The sequence below is a fragment of the Oncorhynchus tshawytscha genome, linkage group LG05 (assembly GCF_018296145.1).
Source record: "Oncorhynchus tshawytscha isolate Ot180627B linkage group LG05, Otsh_v2.0, whole genome shotgun sequence".
In the NCBI taxonomy this organism is placed as follows: domain Eukaryota; kingdom Metazoa; phylum Chordata; class Actinopteri; order Salmoniformes; family Salmonidae; genus Oncorhynchus; species Oncorhynchus tshawytscha.
The window spans coordinates 55,318,365-55,339,600 of NC_056433.1; the positions used below are offsets into that span (position 1 = coordinate 55,318,365).

At 42.3% G+C, this 21,236-nt stretch overlaps 1 protein-coding gene across 1 annotated transcript in view; it reads left to right on the plus strand.

Annotated features, from left to right (window-relative positions):
• Positions 1-939: 939 nt before the first annotated feature.
• The window catches only part of LOC112250890 (transducin-like enhancer protein 1), a 44,666-nt gene continuing 24,369 nt past the window's right edge, over positions 940-21,236 (plus strand). The window contains 2 exon segments of the mRNA XM_042322099.1: positions 940-1,542; positions 20,544-20,683. Of these exon segments, the coding sequence (XP_042178033.1) occupies positions 1,519-1,542; positions 20,544-20,683 (164 nt within the window). The 5' untranslated portion in view covers positions 940-1,518.

A 21,236-nucleotide genomic window follows, 5' to 3' on the forward strand; every position in this document is an offset into this window, starting at 1 on the left:
TTGTGAAAAGTGTTATGAAATGTAATGTCATATTTTGAATTGTATATAACTGCCTTAATGTTGCTGGACCCCAGGAAGAGTAGCTGCTGCCTTTACATACATTTGTTTGTGAGGTGGAATGCTCTTTACTTATGTTCATAGTTTATTTGAGATGTCCAAAACTGAACATGACCTAGATCTTGAATATAATATTCTCATAGGGGCCGCCAACCTTTTTTTGTCAATTCAGCGTGAATACAATTATAGATATATTACGCAACATTAAAGATTTGTGCAACGACAGACGATTTGTGGGAGAGGAAATAAGGTATTTGAATACTGTAGGTCTACCCAACAGCTCTGTTTTATTCATCACTATCACTTCTAATACTCTAAAGGGTTAAATTGTCCTCTCAGCCGTTTCTGTGTACTTGATTGACGTTTGGAGCACTATGATGGCAGAATTCTCCAATCAACAAACGGTCAGTGTACCCACGTGGGTATTCTCAATACTCATTGGTTACTTGCATCAGTGTTGATTGTGGATGTGTCGAGCCCCACGTGGAGATTTTATTCAATCATTGAACAATTCCATTGCACCCCCTTTCTATTGAACATTTTACAGGTACTGTATATAAAATAATAGCATTGTTAATATAGGAGTCTCAAATTACCCAAAAATACAATACAAAGGGGTGTTCAATTATATGGCTACACGAATTAACCGATTTGAGTAGCACATGTACAATCATGATGAGAAAATGAAGAAGGAAGTTTATTTTACTAATATCATTAGACTATTTATACAAGAGCACTGGTCAGAAATGGTTTAGGTCTAAAAAGCAGTTTTGGCCTTAAAATGTTAAGGATTAATCTGTCATTAGACTCAGTAGACTTGATGCTGTTCATAAATAAGGGAAAAAGGATCAACCTTGGATCCAGTCCTAGGCTGGCTTGATCAACAGGAATAGATATATTCTCCCTTATCATTCTATCTCAACAAATGTTTCTCTCTCAAGAAAACAACTCATAGCATTGAAGATCAGGCGAGGATCAGAAAAGGAGGGAGTGAGAGGAAAGCAAAGCGAAAGGAGTAGGCTAGTATAGAGCAACCAACGAGACAAAAGAGACTGCATTGAATGTGGTGGTTTCCGTCTCGGAAGCCACATAATATAGCCACATTTTCTCTTTATTCTAGACGGTGAGAATACACCGGGGAGGGGACCATTTACTTGAAGAGAAGGTGAAATTCTACTCTTTCGAAGTGCGTAGTCACGAGGACTCTAAACGTCTAGTCGCGGACTGGGTGCATCTTTACTACATCGAGTGTTCTTTTTCTGTGGGTTGGAGATCGACCAGAACAAAGGGAGTCTTGAGCAAGGAGTGAGTGAGCGAGCCGAGCCCCATTAGTCATTACCGCCTCTGAAACCAGGCCAAATGCGTCTCTGAAAGCGACAATATACCGTTTTCTCAATTTCTGTCCGAATATTTTTGCCCATAAGAGGAAGAAGATTAAAAAAACATCAATCGGCGCCCAAAATGTTTCCTCAAAATCGACCCCCGGTAAGTAGGCTAATATTAACATGTAACATTCGGTAATGGCTCTCTTCCAGCTATTCTATAAAGTCACAGCGATCCAGAAATTCTTATTAAACCCTTGTTTGTCTATTGAAGAGAGTTTATTTGAAAACAGTGAAACAACTTGAGTAAGAATGCATACAGAGGTGCCATAAACTTACTACATGAGGGATTGTTACATTGTGTCTCTTTGTCATTGTATCCATGCTATTTGTATCCGGGAATTCCTTTGTGGTCATGTTTGTCAAAAAGTAACACATGCTGCAGTATTGTAAACCCTTAGTCAATCTACGTTTAACATTTCAACGATGGGGGGTGTAAACTGAATCCGACATAGGTCAAATATGGGTCTGTTATTATCCACACTAAGCAGAGGGGATTTATTCTGTCAGAATTTGGCAATTCTCAAAACAAGCATTTTTGTGAACCTCCCTGTGTGCAAATTTTGGCCTCCTGTTCTTGGTATTAACTTTCAAGTGTCAAATTAGACCATTCTACATCGAGTTATCCCAAAAGCTATACTGTACTGGTCTAGGTTTGTTTGTCCTTTCCACACTCAGCAGTCTATTTGAGGGGTGAGTCAGCTATAGGCAAGGGCTTGGGTTATTGACACTTACTAAATGACCTACTCCAGTAAAGTGTCACTTATTGTTTTCAAGAATTCATTTTTCTCTCATGCATTCATCTCATTGCTGATGTGTTTGCTTTTGATTGTTTGATTTGAACACAAGTATCTGGCAGTCTATAAATGGGGCCTGGACACCCATTATTAGGAACTGCAATCTGAATTGACTTTGAATTGTTAACTAAATATTTGTGCTATTAGCTCAGCCCATGTCACATTATGTGTAAAACAAAATAGTGTTCTGGATGTACCAGTTCTGTGGAATCAGTACAACATTTCAACAGGCAGAAGGGCAAAAACACTGTACATGCCATTCATATAAAGTAGCCTATCAAAAAAAAAGCTCCTATTTTAAAACCGAGTAACCCTTGTCCCTCCCTCATGCCACCATATACCCCACCCTGAGGGAGAGTGCTTTCACATTCATGTCCTCCTAGGGATGGAGATTAAGCTGCTAAGTATGACGCCATGGTCAATGGTCAGAGGCAGAGGTTGATGGGGCACCATTGTCCTTAGAACACATGTAGGCTAAGTTCTGACCTTTTCCCGTAATGCCATTTATAATCAATGAAACCTTGTACTTTGATAGTAGTGGGTACAAATTAATTCTACAAGTTATTTTGATTGGAGCTCTTTTCCGCTGCCTTCTGAAAGGAAATTCTACCTCTCCAGATTGTGTTTTCTCTCCATACCATGCCCATAGTACCCTAACAGAACAGATCTATACAGACCTTGTGTTCCCCCAGCCCAGCCAGCTGTGCAGCTGACTGACTAGGAGAGAACTCAACAGAATGTGGGGCTGTGGTTCCAATCCCTCTCATCCACCAACTCCGCAGTCCACAATACATCCCCCGGGAAGCTAGCTACCAACCACAGCTCAAATATATGGTTATGCATCCTGGAGGGGGAGAGAAAGCACGGGTTCGGTTTCAGTTCAACCACAACCGACTTGAAAACACTGTGAAAGCTTGTCGCTCCAAAGTCATTGGCTTCCAATAAGGCCTGTTTTGGAAGTCCCAGGGAAACTATATAGAAATTTTATGGATGATTGTTTCTCGAATTCCTTGTTATGTGGAACACATGGTAGTGGGTGTATTTCGCTACACCCGCAATAACATCTGCTAAATATGTGTATGTGACCAATAATGTGATTTGATGACGTGACAGAATATACAGCCTGAAATGTGCATTCGGTCTAGTCATTTAAAAAAAAAACTTGTTTTGTCTGAGGGAAGCCATGCATGAAGTTCAATTGATCTTTAGGTAAACACCTGAGATGCAGAAGTCTGAAACCTTCTTCCTCATTTGGTTACATAGCAGTGAGCCATTGATTTGATAACCTTTGCTGTGTTGGGCAGACTGCTTAGTGTAGGCAGACATTGGTGACCAGCTCCACCTTGCAGTTCCTGGAAATCAGCATAATGCGGACTAGTAGTAGAGTTATCAGCACTGCTGTCCTCAATGCTTAGCATCCAGTTCCCTTTAGGTCAGATCACTTAATAAAACACAGCTAGGTCAATGCTCCACTACACAGGTCAGGCTGTAGAGTGTAGATGATCTACCATCACACCTAATGATTAAGAGATCTGTCACTCAGTCACAGGAGAGGAAATCTGGCCTCCTGAGGGTTTGAAATCTGAAAAACCCATCATCACCTCCACTGGCTTCGAAGCTCCCTAATAGTGCTTTGGGTCATTTCCATGTAAAAGGAACCATGAGCACCAACTTGTGAAGTTCATATGAGCACATACAGTTGGTGTCAAATGAAAGCTGAGTATATTGTTTGGAAAGTATATATACCATTTTCCATCCCTAAAAATGTCATGAGCATTGCTTTGATTTCTGCCCAAACAGACTAAAAAGGTTAGTGAAGACAACTAACATTAACAATTTTATATTAGTTTTGCACAAATGATTTGCGTTCTGTAAGTTTTAAGAAATATTGCCTGGTGTAAAGTCACTGTTACCAAAAATACGTGGGTATTTATTTGACCAAAAGGTAACATGTAGTATGTAAAGAAAGAAAATAAGTGAGCCTCCACCCCCAACCTTCCACCCCATTTCCCCCTACCCATCCAACATGTCTCCATCCATAACCCCAACCATCCAACATGTCACCATCCAACATGTCTCCATCCAACATGTCTCCATCCATTCCCCAACCATCCAACATGTCTCCATCCATAACCCCAACCATCCAACATGTCTCCATCCGTAACCCCAACCATCCAACATGTCTCCATCCAACATGTCTCCATCCATTCCCCAACCATCCAACATGTCTCCATCCGTAACCCCAACCATCCAACATGTCTCCATCCGTAACCCCAACCATCCAACATGTCTCCATCCGTAACCCCAACCATCCAACATGTCTCCATCCGTAACCCCAACCATCCAACATGTCTCCATCCGTAACCCCAACCATCCAACATGTCTCCATCCGTAACCCCAACCATCCAACATGTCTCCATCCGTAACCCCAACCATCCAACATGTCTCCATCCATAACCCCAACCATCCAACATGTCTCCATCCATAACCCCAACCATCCAACATGTCTCCATCCATAACCCCAACCATCCAACATGTCTCCATCCATAACCCCAACCATCCAACATGTCTCCATCCATAACCCCAACCATCCAACATGTCTCCATCCATAACCCCAACCATCCAACATGTCTCCATCCATAACCCCAACCATCCAACATGTCTCCATCCATAACCCCAACCATCCAACATGTCTCCATCCATAACCCCAACCATCCAACATGTCTCCATCCATAACCCCAACCATCCAACATGTCTCCATCCGTAACCCCAACCATCCAACATGTCTCCATCCAACATGTCTCCATCCATTCCCCAACCATCCAACATGTCTCCATCCGTAACCCCAACCATCCAACATGTCTCCATCCGTAACCCCAACCATCCAACATGTCTCCATCCGTAACCCCAACCATCCAACATGTCTCCATCCATAACCCCAACCATCCAACATGTCTCCATCCATAACCCCAACCATCCAACATGTCTCCATCCATAACCCCAACCATCCAACATGTCTCCATCCATAACCCCAACCATCCAACATGTCTCCATCCATAACCCCAACCATCCAACATGTCTCCATCCATAACCCCAACCATCCAACATGTCTCCATCCATAACCCCAACCATCCAACATGTCTCCATCCATAACCCCAACCATCCAACATGTCTCCATCCATAACCCCAACCATCCAACATGTCTCCATCCATAACCCCAACCATCCAACATGTCTCCATCCATAACCCCAACCATCCAACATGTCTCCATCCATAACCCCAACCATCCAACATGTCTCCATCCATCCAACATGTCTCCATCCATCCAACATGTCTCCCTAGCAGCTAGGGTTGCTTGTCTGCCACACCTACCCCTGTACTGTACTGAACTTTACTCTATTGTACTGAACTCTACTCTACTGGGCTGTACTGTGAGTCCAAACTTGTGAAACAACTCTATGATCTGTACAGATTTGGTCTTATTTGGGGTTCGAGCTCATTACAATAATAACCCGTGTCAAATAATACCCAAACATGCAAAGGAGGATATTACATATTTCTACCTTTTGTGTACCTATTCAGGATGCATCACCATGACATTCATAATGATGCATTTCAGTGTAGTACACATCAGGAACCAATGATGTCATTCTGTTACCATCATTCTGTTACCAGGTGTTAGTTAATTTCACTTTCTGTAGTTCAATAACCAAAATATTTTTTTTTAATTTTTTTTACTCCGTGTCACATCGTAGCTGACATCTTTGAATGAGTTTCAGGAAAACTTGATCACATATAACTAATGGAGATTTTACCAACATTCTTTTACCAAACTTTACATCGGCACTGTGTGTTTATTAAAGGCTCAATACAGCCATTTGTTATAACAATATCAAATAATTTCTGGGTAACAAATAATACCTATCTGTAATAGTTTTGATTAAAATGGTCAAAAATAAACAATAGCTTTTTTTTTGGGGGCAAAAAAAATGGTTTCTGAAGCAAAACTTTTGCTAGGACTGTCTGGGAGTGGTCTGAGTGGGGAGGGGAAAGCTAGCTGTTATTGCCAGATAGGTTTGGAACTCTTTGTTATTGGTCTATTGACCATTTATAAACTGGGTGGTTCGAGGCTTGAATGCTGATTGGCTGACAGCTGTGGTATATCAGACTGTATACCACAGTATGACAAAACATTTATTTTTCTGCTCTAATTAGGTTGGTAACCAGTTTTATAATAGCAATAAGGCACCTCGGGAGATGTGATATATGGCCAATATACCACAGCTAAGGGCTGTGTCCAGGCACTCTGCGTTGCGTCATGCATAAGAACAGCCCTTAGCTGTGGTATATTGGCCATATACCACATCTCCTTGGGTGTTATTGCTTATATGTACCACCTGGTGATGTCACCAGGCAAGCCGAAACTCCCACCCATACAAACCCGTGTAGATTCTATTTTCAAACAGCAACTATCAGAAAATAAATTCATACTTTTACAGTGTTTGGTTTCATCAGCCGTTGTAAAATATTTACCAAAACACAGGAAAACAGAATTTTGACTGCACTGGGCCTTTTGTTTGGAAATTTGATTTGGAAATATTTAAAAGTAGTCATTGTGTGTTGAGTTGTATGGTTTGTTTAACTTTGCAATCTATGGTTTTACAAGTGAAATATTGGGAGTCATTCTGTTATCGTGGAATTGCACTTCATAATCAGTCTTTATGTACATGTATCCCCCTCATCCTCTGAGGTCCAGTAAATATGCCAGCAGGCTCCTGGAGTTCTGTTGGCCCAGTCAGCAGATCCTCCTGCTCCCACATCAGGCCCTGATTGATCTAGGACTCCCACTGGGCTGATTCTGGAAGGATCCGCTTCATCAGGGCTGGGGAGGGAAGGGAAGGGCTGTGGAAAGCAGGGAGGCAGGCAGAAGGACAGAGGGAGGGATGCCTTGCCCCCACAGACCCAGCGTGAGTGCGGCACTTCCTGTAACCCAGCTTGCTTTAGCTCTTTATTTCCAGTGTTGTCCTTGAGAGGAGCTCAGCTATCGATTAGACGGCCGCCTGCCTGCTAGTCACAGCCAACGATTATCCTGCACGAGAGAGAGAGAGCAATGGAAAGGTTTCTGGGCTAGGTTTACACCAGTTCTGGAAGTGTGGAGTTTAAGTCTGGGCCATGGAAGGAACAAACAGGCTGTGGGTGGGCTACCTAATGAAGGAAGGCACCTACAGCAATTTACACAGCTGACAACCAAACTGTTCTGCAGTGCTAATGAACTATGACAGCAGGGACATTTGAATAACGAGATTTCAGGAGGCGAGAGGGGGGAGAAGAAAGATGTGTGGCGCTAATGAAACGGGTGCCTAGCAGCCCTCTCCTAACTGAGAGAAGAAGTGATAGAGATTACTGGGGCATTTCTCTCACTTACTCACTCACGTCCACAGCAGAGCAGAGAGATGCTGGAGGTTGGGATCAATTGTGAGTGTGTGCGCTTATGTGTCACTGCCAGTGAGGTGCTTTAAAATGCAAATAACTGGTTTGTTGTTGACAATCATATTTGAATAATTTGATATGAGGCTTGAACTTCAAACGCTTTCTGCTAGGACAATAAATTGCCATGTTTCACGGTTGTTATGTTTAGTCCCTAGGGGATGCTTGAGTGGTGGGGGGTGGAAGGCGGTGGGGGGCTGCTTCCCTTCTATGGTTCTCAGCTGGTGGACTGGGTTAGGTTAGGTCTTTCATGCCTTCCTTTCCAATACTGTGTCCCCAGAGACAGACAGACAGGCAGTGGCCCAGCAGAATGGGAGCATGGTGGGTGTTTACTCATAATGATCTGCTCTGTGGGAAAGCACAGTGTAATTAGCAGGCTGGTTCATTGGCTAGACTGGTTTACAGTTCCTCTGCTGTAGGAGAGTGGGTGGAAGACTGCTGTGCCTAATATAGGACATGCAGGAAGGCTTGCTTCTTTGCTTCAGTCACCTTATGTGGAATCATCAAGTAGAATACTTATAATATAGTCAAGCTACTGCCTGGTTACCTATGAGGCCAAGGTAATACTGGAAATTCCTTATAAATAAATATTGACATAATAACAGTGGTGGAAAAAGTACCCAATTGTCATACTTGAGTCAAAGTTAAAGATGCCTTAATTGAAAATTATTCAAATGAAAGTCACTCAGTAAAATACTACTTGAGTAAAAGTCAAAGTATTTTGTTTTAAATATACATAAGTACCCAAATGAAATGTAATTGCTAAAATATACTTAAGTATCAAAAGTAAAAGTACAAATTTCAAATTCCATATATTAAGCAATCCAGATGGCACCATCATTATTATTTATTTTTTACTGATAGCCAGGGGCACATCCAAACTAAGCATGTGTGTTTAACGAGTCTGCCAGATCAGAGGCAGTAGGGATGACCAGTGTGGTTCTCTTGATAAGTGTGTAAATTGGACCATTTCCCTATCCTGCTAAGCATTCAAAATGTAACAAGTACTTTTGGGTGTCAGGGGAAACTGTATGTAGTGTATCCGATTATAAGTACCTTGGCATCATAATGGATTCCAAACTCCTTTTAAAAAGCAGATGAAAAAGGTAACTCAAATAACCAAAGTAAACCTAGCTAATTTCCAATTATTAACTAAATTGTTTGACTACAGAGGTAGCAAAACTGTACTTCAAATCTATGATACTCCCCCACTTAACATACTGCACTTCAAATCTATGATACTCCCCCAATTAACATACTGCTTGACTAGTTGGGCCCAAGTTTGCTGTACAACTTAAAACCCATTCAGTCTGTGTACAAACAGGCTCTCAAAGTGCTTGATAGGAAGCCCAATAGCCATCATCACTGTTACATCCTCAGAAAGATCTTGAATACACTGATGCATGTCTTTGTATTCAAGGTCCTAAATGGCCTAGCTCCCCTCCACTCAGTACTTTTGTTAAACTGAAAACCCATACCCATGGCAGCAGATCCACAAGGTCTGCCATGAGAGGTGACTGACTAAAGGTGCTTTTCCTTAAGGGAACTATACAATCTGCTTTCTCAGTGAGAGCTTCCCATGTCTGGAACGAACTGACATCAGAGAGACACACAACTGCATCACCTATCACACCTTAACAAAAAACACAAAGACATGGCTAAAGGCCAATCAGACTTGTGAACATAATCCTAGCTGTGTGTTGCCGCTTTCCACGTCTGTCTGTAGCTTGTGAGCTGTGGAAACACTTTGTTGCTTTTATGTGTTTTGTTGCTTTTTGTGCTATTGCTCTGTCTACATGCTATGTGTTGCTTGTCCTATGTTGTTCTGTCTACATGCTATGTGTTGCTTGTCCTATGTTGTTCTGTCTACATGCTATGTGTTGCTTGTCCTATGTTGTTCTGTCTACATGCTATGTGTTGCTTGTCCTATGTTGTTCTGTCTACATGCTATGTGTTGCTTGTCCTATGTTGTTCTGTCTGCATACTACGTGTTGCTTGTCCTATGTTGCTCTATCTACATGCTATGTGTTGCTTGTCCTATGTTGCTCTGTCTACATGCTATGTGTTGCTTGTCCTATGTTGTTCTGTCTACATGCTATGTGTTGCTTGTCCTATGTTGTTCTGTCTACATGCTATGTGTTGCTTGTCCTATGTTGTTCTGTCTACATGCTATGTGTTGCTTGTCCTATGTTGTTCTGTCTGCATACTACGTGTTGCTTGTCCTATGTTGTTCTGTCTGCATGCTATGTGTTGCTTGTCCTATGTTGTTCTGTCTGCATGCTATGTGTTGCTTGTCCTATGTTGTTCTGTCTGCATGCTACGTGTTGCTTGTCCTATGTTGCTCTATCTACATGCTATGTGTTGCTTGTCCTATGTTGTTCTGTCTGCATGCTATGTGTTGCTTGTCCTATGTTGTTCTGTCTGCATACTACGTGTTGCTTGTCCTATGTTGTTCTGTCTGCATACTACGTGTTGCTTGTCCTATGTTGTTCTGTCTGCATGCTATGTGTTGCTTGTCCTATGTTGTTCTGTCTGCATACTATGTGTTGCTTGTCCTATGTTGCTCTATCTACATGCTACGTGTTGCTTGTCCTATGTTGTTCTGTCTGCATGCTATGTGTTGCTTGTCCTATGTTGTTCTGTCTGCATACTACGTGTTGCTTGTCCTATGTTGTTCTGTCTGCATACTACGTGTTGCTTGTCCTATGTTGTTCTGTCTGCATACTACGTGTTGCTTGTCCTATGTTGTTCTGTCTACATGCTATGTGTTGCTTGTCCTATGTTGTTCTGTCTGCATGCTACGTGTTGCTTGTCCTATGTTGCTCTATCTACATGCTACGTGTTGCTTGTCCTATGTTGCTCTATCTACATGCTACGTGTTGCTTGTCCTATGTTACTCTGTCTACATGCTACGTGTTGCTTGTCCTATGTTGTTCTGTCTGCATGCTACGTGTTGCTTGTCCTATGTTGCTCTGCATGTGCTCACTGCTCATTGGGACCGAGGTAGAAAATTAGCCAGCTGGCTAAAACCAGCACTTTTACTGAAATGTTGATTAATGTGCACTGTCCCTGTAAAAATAAACTTAAATCAAAAATATATAAATACCCCCCCAAAAACGACTTAAGTAGTACTTTAAAGTATATTTACTTAAGTACTTTACAACACTGCATAATAACCATCATATCAAAGAAGAACTTGGAGTCATGCGACGACATGTGTGGTCCTCCCACTACGACTCGGGGAAACCATGCAGTTTATTCGGCTACATATGAAAAATGTTACGATGACCTTCACAAGGTGGTGAAAGTGCAAAGTGATGCGCTTGATGCTTCTTTCCAATAAATTGAGGGTTTTATTCTGATGACATGATGATCGATGCTTTGCTGGCGTTTGACAAATTAAAATGATCTTGCTCTTTTGTCCAAAATAATCTCATCATGTAGGCTATACCTGCACTGTATCTGTGAGCTGTTGGCTAGAGCACACCCGCCAATAACAGAGTGGGCATATTCGCTATATATCTTAACATTTTTTGTGACAAACCCATCTGTAGAGTTAAATGCAATATGACTTGTATTTTTATTCAGTACGTGCTAATTTAACCGTAAAAGTAATTGTTTTATGTGCATTACCTCATCACGCACAGACTTCTATGCACAACCAGTCAATTTGATGAAAATACATCTCTGGTGGGATAATGTGCATATTTTATTTGTGTGGAATTTAGAATATTCACATGAAAATCTATCGCCAGTTGGTTGGAAACCTGTCTTATGCCAGACAGAAATCATGTGATATTTAGGAAAATAATGAGCGGTCTGGCCTTTTAAATTAGGGATGCACGATATATCGGTGAACATATCGGTATCGGACGATATTAGCTAAAAATGCCAACATCGGTATCAGCACGATGTCTAGTTTAACGCCAATGACGCCACGTAAAATTTTGCGCTATACATGCAACACAACATTCCTAAACTAGCCCACAATGTCTGCTGTGTGGATCGAGCAGTCAACAAGTCAAGCAGTCATTTGAAAGAGTAACAAAATTTCAGCAAGACAACTCAAAGGCGAAATCCATTAAAGCCAAGATAATTGAATTCATTACCCTTGACAATCAACCATTCTCTGTCGTGGGGGAAGTCGGCTTTCGCTGAATGGTCGAGCACCGGTACACACTACAAAGTGATCTATTTTTCAGATGTTTCCCTACCGGAGTTACACATTAATAGCAAATTATAAGGCATAATTTGTTCGACCGCAACTTCTGGGGTAGGTAGCTTTAGCTTGGTACCTTGCTAGCACCAATACTACCAGCCTGAAAACAATGACCAGTAAAAACTGCAGTCATTTTCATTATTCTTAGCAATGATTTGGGAATCCTTGTGAGTAAGTATTAGCTAGGTTGCTACTTGTTGTTCGCCTTTTGAAATTGAGCTTCAGTTCATGAAAATAAATAGCTAGCCAGCTACTTAACCCTGTTGCCCAAAGCTAACGCTATAAGTGGCCAGCTACCTGCATCTGGCTAGTGAGGCTCGACAGGACAGGGTTATGTGTTGTGATGCTAGCCACAATAAGGATTAAGGACAATAGTGAAATTTGCGGTTTGCCTTCAAAATAAGTGTAATTGACAGTGATGCAAATGAATACAAATAGTAAAATTATGCCATACTTTTATTTTGAAGGCTATAGTTGAAGGTTATATTAATCCAATAAGAACTGTCTTATAAATTAGGGTTATTTTAGGTGATGACACCTAGCTATATAGTTAGCTAGCTAACTATATAGCTACTGAAACATTGTCGTTTTGCTATGTTTTTGGGGAAGAACATTGTTTGCATCCATGAGCTAGCTAGCTTTTTTTTATGACCAGCACTGTAGGTGTGCGAGAACTTTACCAGCATCATAGCATACGTATCGACGAATCGTTGTGACACCTAAAATACGCGTGATAGAGTAATCAATGTGTAATAACTACGCAAAAAATTTATGAACGCGTTAAATTATGTGATGTGCAGTCATAATCAGGTTCTGATTGGTCAACAAGATTATTTGACACGTCAAATAGTGGTAAATTGTTTTTTTTTGACACGCAAAGACTCAAACAGCGTGCCATAGAAATCCTGGTTGAGAATGAAACGACTGAAAAAATGAACAATGAAAAAGCACAGCAAGTAAGTGAAAGAAATAGGTTTTGATTATGTTTTACTGGTAATGGGGACATACATAAATGCCAGCAAAATAAAGTTTTTGTCAGTGTGATGTGTGTGTAACCTTTTATTTAACTAGGCAAGTCGGTTAAGAACAAATTCTTATTTACAATGAAGGCCTACCCTTGCCAAACCTGGACGACGCTGGGCCAATTGTGCACCGCCCAATGGGACTCCCAATCACAGCCGGATGTGACACAGCCTGGATTCGAACCAGGGACTGTAGTGACGCCTCTTGCACTTAGATGCAGGGCCTTAGACTGCTGCGTCTGTGTGTGTGTGTGTGTTAACTATTTAACTTTACTAGAATGCTTAAAAGGCCCCTAAAATTCTGTTCTAAAATTTGTTTAGTTAATGAAACTGGAAGTTATCGATTGTGATCATGGTCACAGTTCTATCGTATTGCAGATCAGCTGTTAGAATGCATTAGGTTGACCGTAAAAGTCAGTCAGATTAGGCTACAGGAAAAAAGAACCACTGGCTGTTGTTGACAAGCATAGGCCTATTCAGTTCATATCCATATTATTCATATTTGATTCAGTGATTGAAATTACGACCCCATCCTCGGTAGCCTATTCCAGCAGGCTATTGGGCAACAGACTGCTTACCGTGAAAATCGCATCGCTAGTCATGTCGAATGTTAATTAGAACTAAGCAAGCTGCTGAATCGTTCATCTTACATCTTGCCTAGGCTACTGTGTGTAGGTTATCTGAAGTGAGATGTAGGCCTAAGGGGCTATAGGCTACCTGCATCTAGCATACCAAACCATGGAAAAGTTTAATTACAATCAAAACCCAGTGTTTAGTCAGTAGGCCTAGCCTATGCCTATTGAAAGGACATGTCGATCTCCCAAACTGGCCATTTATAACAGGTTCTAGTCGTAACTTTGGAACATAATAAAGGCACAGTTGCCAGAAAATAGTCTAACGTTTGTTTTTTAAAGTTTAATAAGGGCAAATTATTTTCTCTTGTGGCAATCAAATTAGTTTATTAGTCACATTTAGCTCACAATAATTATTTTGATGGAAAACTGAATTTTGCATCTTAGGTCGTTAAAGTTAAGTCGAGGGTAGTTCTGAATCCGGTTGATAAGGTTACAGAAAAAGGGTTTATTGGCTAACTGTGGCAACTCCTCTCTTGCTGCGAAATTTTTTCGGGGGGCTAGTTTTCAGGCCTTGTGGGCGAGTTTGAGTAGTCAACCCTGCATGCATGGAATGCCACACTTAGTTCCATAGTGAGAGTGTGTGTGTGTCCTTTGTGTATCTCTGCGCATGTGTGTGCCTGCATGGTGGTTTTTTTCTGTGCATGTCTCCCTCACTATCTGTGTACGTGTGTATTAGCACGTAGGCCTTTTTAATAGCAGCCAGACTCTCTATATGAAGCATCGGTAGTTTGCAGCAGGCTGAGTTTGCTGCCATGCCAGCCTAGCTCCAGTCCAGCGCAGTCCTTCCTGGCTGGGAATCATGTCAGCCCGGATGGCCCTGTTGGGCTTCCTCCTGCCTATTTAAAGGCCCATTGTAGACGATTTAGGCCTGATTTAGAGCCATTACGGTCCCGAGATGCCTCTACCTCCCCTCTCTTCCATTCCACCTCTTCACTCTTCTTTCCCACCACTCTACCTTTCCCAGCCTGGGCCTGATTTAATTACTACATTATTGATTGGTATAATTTATTTAAGTATCATACACCTACCGTTGCCCAGCCCACATGGGTTTACAAGACACTACTGAACAAAATAAAATAATAAAATATGCTGAGCTCGACCAGGGCAGATTACTAGGGGACTCAGGGGAAGGAGGTGGCTGATCAGATGGCAGCCTGACTCTACCTATGGCTTCTTTACAGGGATGGTGCCCTTTAGCCTCTGGACCTGAACTGTACTGGTCTTCCTGGCAGGATGGAAAGCACATGGCTGTTTTTGAGCTCGGCACATTCCCTGCCTTCCTATAAGGCCAATAGGAATCAGTTGGAGTAATCAGAGGGATTGTATTGTACTGGAGAATACATGTAGAGTTGAAGAGATCACTGTCTCTATCTGTTTGCCTGCCTGCCTGGCTGGGTTGGTGATTGAGTAATCCCATGGTGGCCAGGTCTACAGTGTGACCTCTGACATCGCACACTAAATCAGAGCAGCTGACCAGCAAGGTAGAGGGGTCAGAGTCATCTGACTGACTGCTAATGAAGGGCCAGCTCCACTCTTTCATGTTGTTGTGTCCATGAGGGGCCACAGGGGTCTGCTTGCGTGCCTGCATGTATCTACTCTGACGTTGGCCTGAATCATAACAAGCCCTGTGCTTAGGAGCCAGAATGGCTGATGTTAACAGAAGCCAAGGCAGAAGTTTCCTGTCTTAATACATTTCCCCCATCGCTGAGCGTAACTACACTCCACTGCTGGGTCAGCCCCGATCCCACACTCCCCATTTCTGTCTGAGGGAGGCTCTCTGCACCTGTTCTTTGGAGCACATACACACTGAGGTGAAAAGCAAAAAAAAGGGAGAGTGGAAAATGGAGAGTTAGAGAGAGAGAGAGAAGGGCAGTATTCTCCCTCCCCTCCCTCTCCTCCTTCCACAAAATGGCCTTGGTGCTCTTGTTCCTGAGGCTCCTTTCTCTGGCCTGTGAAGAGTAATTGGGGGGTGTGTGCGAAAGTGAACGAGAGACTGCGTGTGTGCCTGTGTGTGTGCGCCCCTGCCTGTGCTCTGAAAGGGAGTATCTGGCCAGCAGATTGAGTTGGATTGCAGGCAGGCAGGGGAGAGGGGCTCGTTAGAGGCTGAACAATGAGCAACCCCTCTCCTGAACCTCAGTGGACCCCGCTCTGTTTTGTTCTCCCCACCAGACGTAGCACTGCTCCTCTCCCCCTCCCCCACATACCCTCACAGACCTGGCCTCTCTCTGTCACTCTCGCACGCATGTACATGTACGCTTATACAGTGGGGTCAGAAATTATTGACACAATTGTTAAAGATGAGCAAAAATGACTCAAATAATACATTCAAATACTGAGCTTTATTGTATGCACAGAAAATGGGGAAATTATTTATACTAATACAATTGCTCAGAGAGATTTTGTTTAACAAGTAATGTATTTTTGTTCTCAAAGGTACAGGTCAAAAATTTTAACACCTGTTTTCAATACCTTGCAAAACCTCACCTTGTGAGGATAATCAAATGGCCACCAGACTATTACATTGACCCCCCCCCCTCCATTTGTTTTGTACACTGCTGCTACTCTCTGTTTATTATCTGTGCCTAGTCACTTCACCCCTACCTACATGTACAAATTACCTCTAACCTGTACCCCCGCACAATGAATCCGTAGCGGTACCCCCTGTATATAACCTCGTTATTGTTACTTTATATTCTTTTTTTTCTCTTTTTAAATGTTATTTGGTAAACATTTTTTTAACTCTTCTTGAACTACACTGTTGGTTAAGGACTTGTAAGTAAGCATTCCACAGTCAGGTCTACACTTGTTTTATTTGGCGCATGTGACAAATGGCAATGAGCCTTTTTCTAAAATGTTTTATGCGATTGGAGAACACTTTGGGAGAGATCTTAGACCATTCCTCTATACATTCTAGATCCTTGATATCCTTCTGTCTGCGCTTATGAGCGGCCCTCTTCAATTCAAACCACAGGTTTTCAATGGGGTTCAAGTCCGGAGACTGAAAGTTGATTTTTGTGGTCAATTAATTAATTGTGAATTTTGATGTGGGCTTTGAGTTTTTGACATGCTGGAGATCCACTTGTGGCCAAGTTTCAGCCTTCTGTAATGCTGAGCGATTAGTGCTTTTTAAAGTTTTATTAGTTTTCGGTTTGTTATTTTTTTCGGACATTAAATGCACTATGCATTATGTGGGTTGAATGCTGTAACAACACACAATAACACAATGAATAAAAGTCCCATCATGGTAGTGACTGTCCATTACTTCTTATCACTTATTAACCATCATTTATTCACATCATTTTAATAAAATATTTGTTGTGTATATTTTGTTTTATTTGATGACTTATTTAATTCCAAGTCATCTCATCGCTATAGAGCTGCTGTCTGGAAAAATCCCTATTTTAGTAGTTCTTCAAAGTAAATAAGGCAGAATTGTATTACTGCTGAAGACCAACTATCAACCACTCATGTACTTTCAGGTAGAGAGAGCCCCGCAATGCAACTCTCACACGTTCTATCTCGGTCAATGAGGTCTCCGTGTCTGTTCCACACAGACCAAGACCAGACTAGTATGGATTATGGTCATTGTAGTTAGTGTAGCATTGGAAATGTGGTAATTATGTAGAATATTGGCCTATTAAACCCACCACTAGTATGCATGGCCAAAGAGCCCTATTATCATTTAATCTGACCATAGCACCGTTACCAATCCAAGTGCCAATGACCTTTAGCTAACTCCAGGTGTTTACATTTGTTGGGTGACATTAAAATGGAGCACTTTGGCCATGCACATTGGCGGTGAGTTTTTTTGTGTCAAAAAGGTGCATATGCAGGAAATAAACCAATACCTACTGTAAAATATTATAGGGGATCTTTGATGTTGTGGGGTTATTTTGCATCCACTGGTTCTGGGGCCCTTGTTAAGGTCAATGGCATGAACTTTGCCCAGTACCAGGATGTTTTAGCCAAGTGGCAACAAGTAGATCTTCCATCAAGACAATAACCCCAAGTACACACTTGAACCCCACTGAAAATCTGTGGTTTAAATTGAAGGGGGGCCGTCCATAAGCGCTGATGAAGGATGTCAAGAATCTGGAAAGATTCTGTATGGAGGAATGTTATCCAATCTCATGAAACATTTTAGAAAAAAGGTCAGTGCTGTTATCCTCACAAGGTGAGGTATTGAAAACAGAGGTGTCAATGTGCTTTCGACCCCTACCTTTTGAGAATTTTTTTTTTTTTAGTAAATAAGAAATCTTTCTCTGAGCAATTTGTAATAGCATAAAATAATATAATTTCCCCTTCGTTTTTTTTGTGTCTTTATCAAAGGTGTCAATTTCGGACTCCACTGTGTGCATGTACACTGAGTGTACAAAACATTAGGAACACCTCTTCCATGACAGACTGACCAGGTGAACGCTATGCTCCCTTTTAGATGTAACTTGTTAAATCCACTTCAATCAGTGTAGATGAAGGGGAGGAGACAGGTTAAATAAGGATTTTTAAGCATTGAGACAATTGAGACATGGATTGTTATGTGGGGCAATCCGAGGGTAAATGGGCAAGACAAAAGATTTGTGCCTTTATATAAGGAATTGTAGTAGGTGCCAGGTGCATCGATTTTGAGTGTCAAGAACTGCAGCGCTGCTGGGTTGTTCACACTCAACAGTTTCCCGTGTGTATCAAGAATGGTCCACCACCCAAAGGACATCCAGTCAACTTGACACAACTGTGGGAAGCATTGGAGTTAACATGGGCCAGCATCCTTGTGGAATGCTTTCGACACCTTGTAGACTCCATGCCCTGACGAATTGAGGCTGTTCTGAGGGCAAAAGGGGGTGCAACTCAATATTTGGAAGATGTACATGTACACTACCGTTTAAAAGTTTTGGGTCACTTAGAAATGTCCTTTTTTTAAAAATTTTTTAAGAAAAGCACTTTTTGTCCATTTAAAATAACATAAAATTGATCAGAAATGCAGTGTAGACATTTTTAATGTTGTAAATGACTATTGTAGCTGGAAACATTTTTTTAATGGAATATCTACATAGGCATACAGAGGCCCATTATCTTATCAGCAACCATCACTCCTGTGTTCCAATGGTACGTTGTTAGCTAATCCAAGTTTATAATTTTAAAAGGCCAATTGATCATTTGAAAACCCGTTTGCAATTATGTTAGCACATCTGAAAACTGTTGTCCTGATTTAAAGAAGCAATTAAACTGGCCTTCTTTAGACTAGTTGAGTATCTGGAGCTCAAAATGGCCAGAAACAAATAACTTTCTTCTGAAACTTGTCAGTCTATTCTTGTTCTGATAAATTATGTCTATTCCATGTGAGAAACTGAAGATCTCATACAACCATGTGTACTACTCCCTTCACAGAACAGCGCAAACTGGCCCTAACCAGAATAGAAAGAGGATTGGGAGGAAGCTTAATTAAATAGTACTCGCAAAACACCCGTCTCAACGTCAACAGTGAAGAGGCGACTCCGGGATGCTGGCCTTCTAGGCAGAGCTGCACAGAAAAATCCATATCTCAGACTGGCTAATAAAAAGAAAGGATTAAGATGGTTAAAAGAACACAGACACTGGACAGAGGAACTCTGCCTAGAAGGCCAGCATCCTGGAGTCGCCTCTTCACTGTTGACATTGAGACTGGTGTTTTGCGGGTACTATTTGATGAAGCTGCCAATTGAGGACTTGAGAAGTCTGTTTATCTAACTAGACACTAATGTACTTGTCCTCTTGCTCAGTTGTGCACCGGGGCCTCCCTTCTTTCTATTCTGGTTAGAGCCAGTTTGCGCTGTTCTGTGAAGTTTATGTAGACATGGACACACTCAGTGTCTCATGCTAACATGCATACCTGTATGCTTTTCGTGGTGCTGTGCAGGTCCACACTGCAATCACATGCAGGACCCAGTGCTGAATACATTCAGCATGTCCTCTCTCTCGACCTCTCCCTTCCCCAGTTATCCTTCTCCACCAGGGAATCCAGCAGAATGAACAAGCCTTGTACTTCATTTGACTAATGTCTAATGCTTCTGCATAGGGCACACGAGTGGAGCTAACCCACTCAATTATTTCCTATACACACAAACACACACACACATTGCCTCTCCTCTGTCCTCATCTGTAGCTTTAGCATCAGGGCAGTGGGGTGGGCCTCCATTGACAGAGAACCAGAGAGACAGACAAGAGAGCCACTAGCCCAGCGGTCAATCCCTTTGTCTGGCTGTCCTGCAGCATTACCCCTTAGGCCCTGCTAACTAATTGCTCAAAGTCCTGCAGAGAGGGACCAGAGAGGAGGGCCAGACTGTTGTGGGTACCACCCATGTGCTCTGATGGGGTGTCCCCTATTCTCCCACTGTCTTTTCCTTCCTTTCTTCCAACCCAGACTTAAACATTAAACAAGTGTCTTAATCTGGTCAAGAGCCCCTTGTTCCCCTCTCCCTCCTGGTGTACCTCACATATCTGGCCCTGACACTTTTTGTCACTTCACAATGGTTCTTGACTCCCCTGGTTTCCGTACAGTCTCTCCCTCAACTTCCCTCCCCTCTCTGTGTGCAGATACATACCACACACGCCTCTGTGTCTTTCAGCTCTGTCCTTCAGCTTCAGCTCACTCATCATGGCTCTCCAACTCACTCCCACTGTTCCCCATACAATCACATCTCTCATATTTACCCCCCCCCCCACACACACACACACACAATTATTGTTTGGCACTCATCTGGTATTTGATTCATACATGAAGGATGTTGACCTAACTTGGAATGTAAACATGCAGTGATAAAATGGGTATGAGTATACCATTTCTGAGAATCTGAGAACATTGTGCCAAATCACTGCAAAATATATTGAGTATATAGTGGGTGTTGTCTGAAAGATTTTCACACTTTTTACAATTATATGCTCATAGTGCTTATTCTTTTTCTGCACAGGCACCTCTCCAGCCACCCCCTGGGTCCTCGGCGTCGGCAGCTGCAGCTTCGGGAACCCCCCAGGCCCTGAAGCTCACATACCCAGAGACCCTGGACCGCATCAAGGAGGAGTTCCAGTTCCTCCAGACCCAGTACCACAGGTACATAACCTCCCCTAGTAACCAAAAACACTGCAGCCTTTTCTCTCTCTCTCTCTATCTGTGTGTGTGTGTGTGTGTGCTAGCTTACAGGGGCCACCAGTGGTTGGAGAACCGCTTACCATCTTAGGCTTCCATGACAAGAAGCGAACGTGGGTTGGTTATATACTAGATCTGTTCTAGAACGCCCACAGACCTCAACCTCAGGCTTTTTCTAAGGGGGAAGAAGGAGATGTGAGAGAGACAGCAAAGTACATTGGAGAAAGGGGGCCAGGGAAAGGAAACAGAAGGAACCACAACAATGGATGGAGGCTCATAGGCTTTCTTCATCCTTTAGTTTGTAGATGAACTGGAACATGAGACTTTCTACGTGTTTATGGGTTTCATTGCTTTGCAAGAGTTCTTGGCGTAGTTTGCTGGGCGTTAGGAGGGGGGGCTGGTGCTCTGTTGTTGGGGGAAGTAGTTTCAGAAGATTGAGACTTCACAACAATACAAAAATGTGTGTGTATCCTTGTGTGTTTGATGTGTGTGTCTTCCTGTATGTCTCTGTATCTGT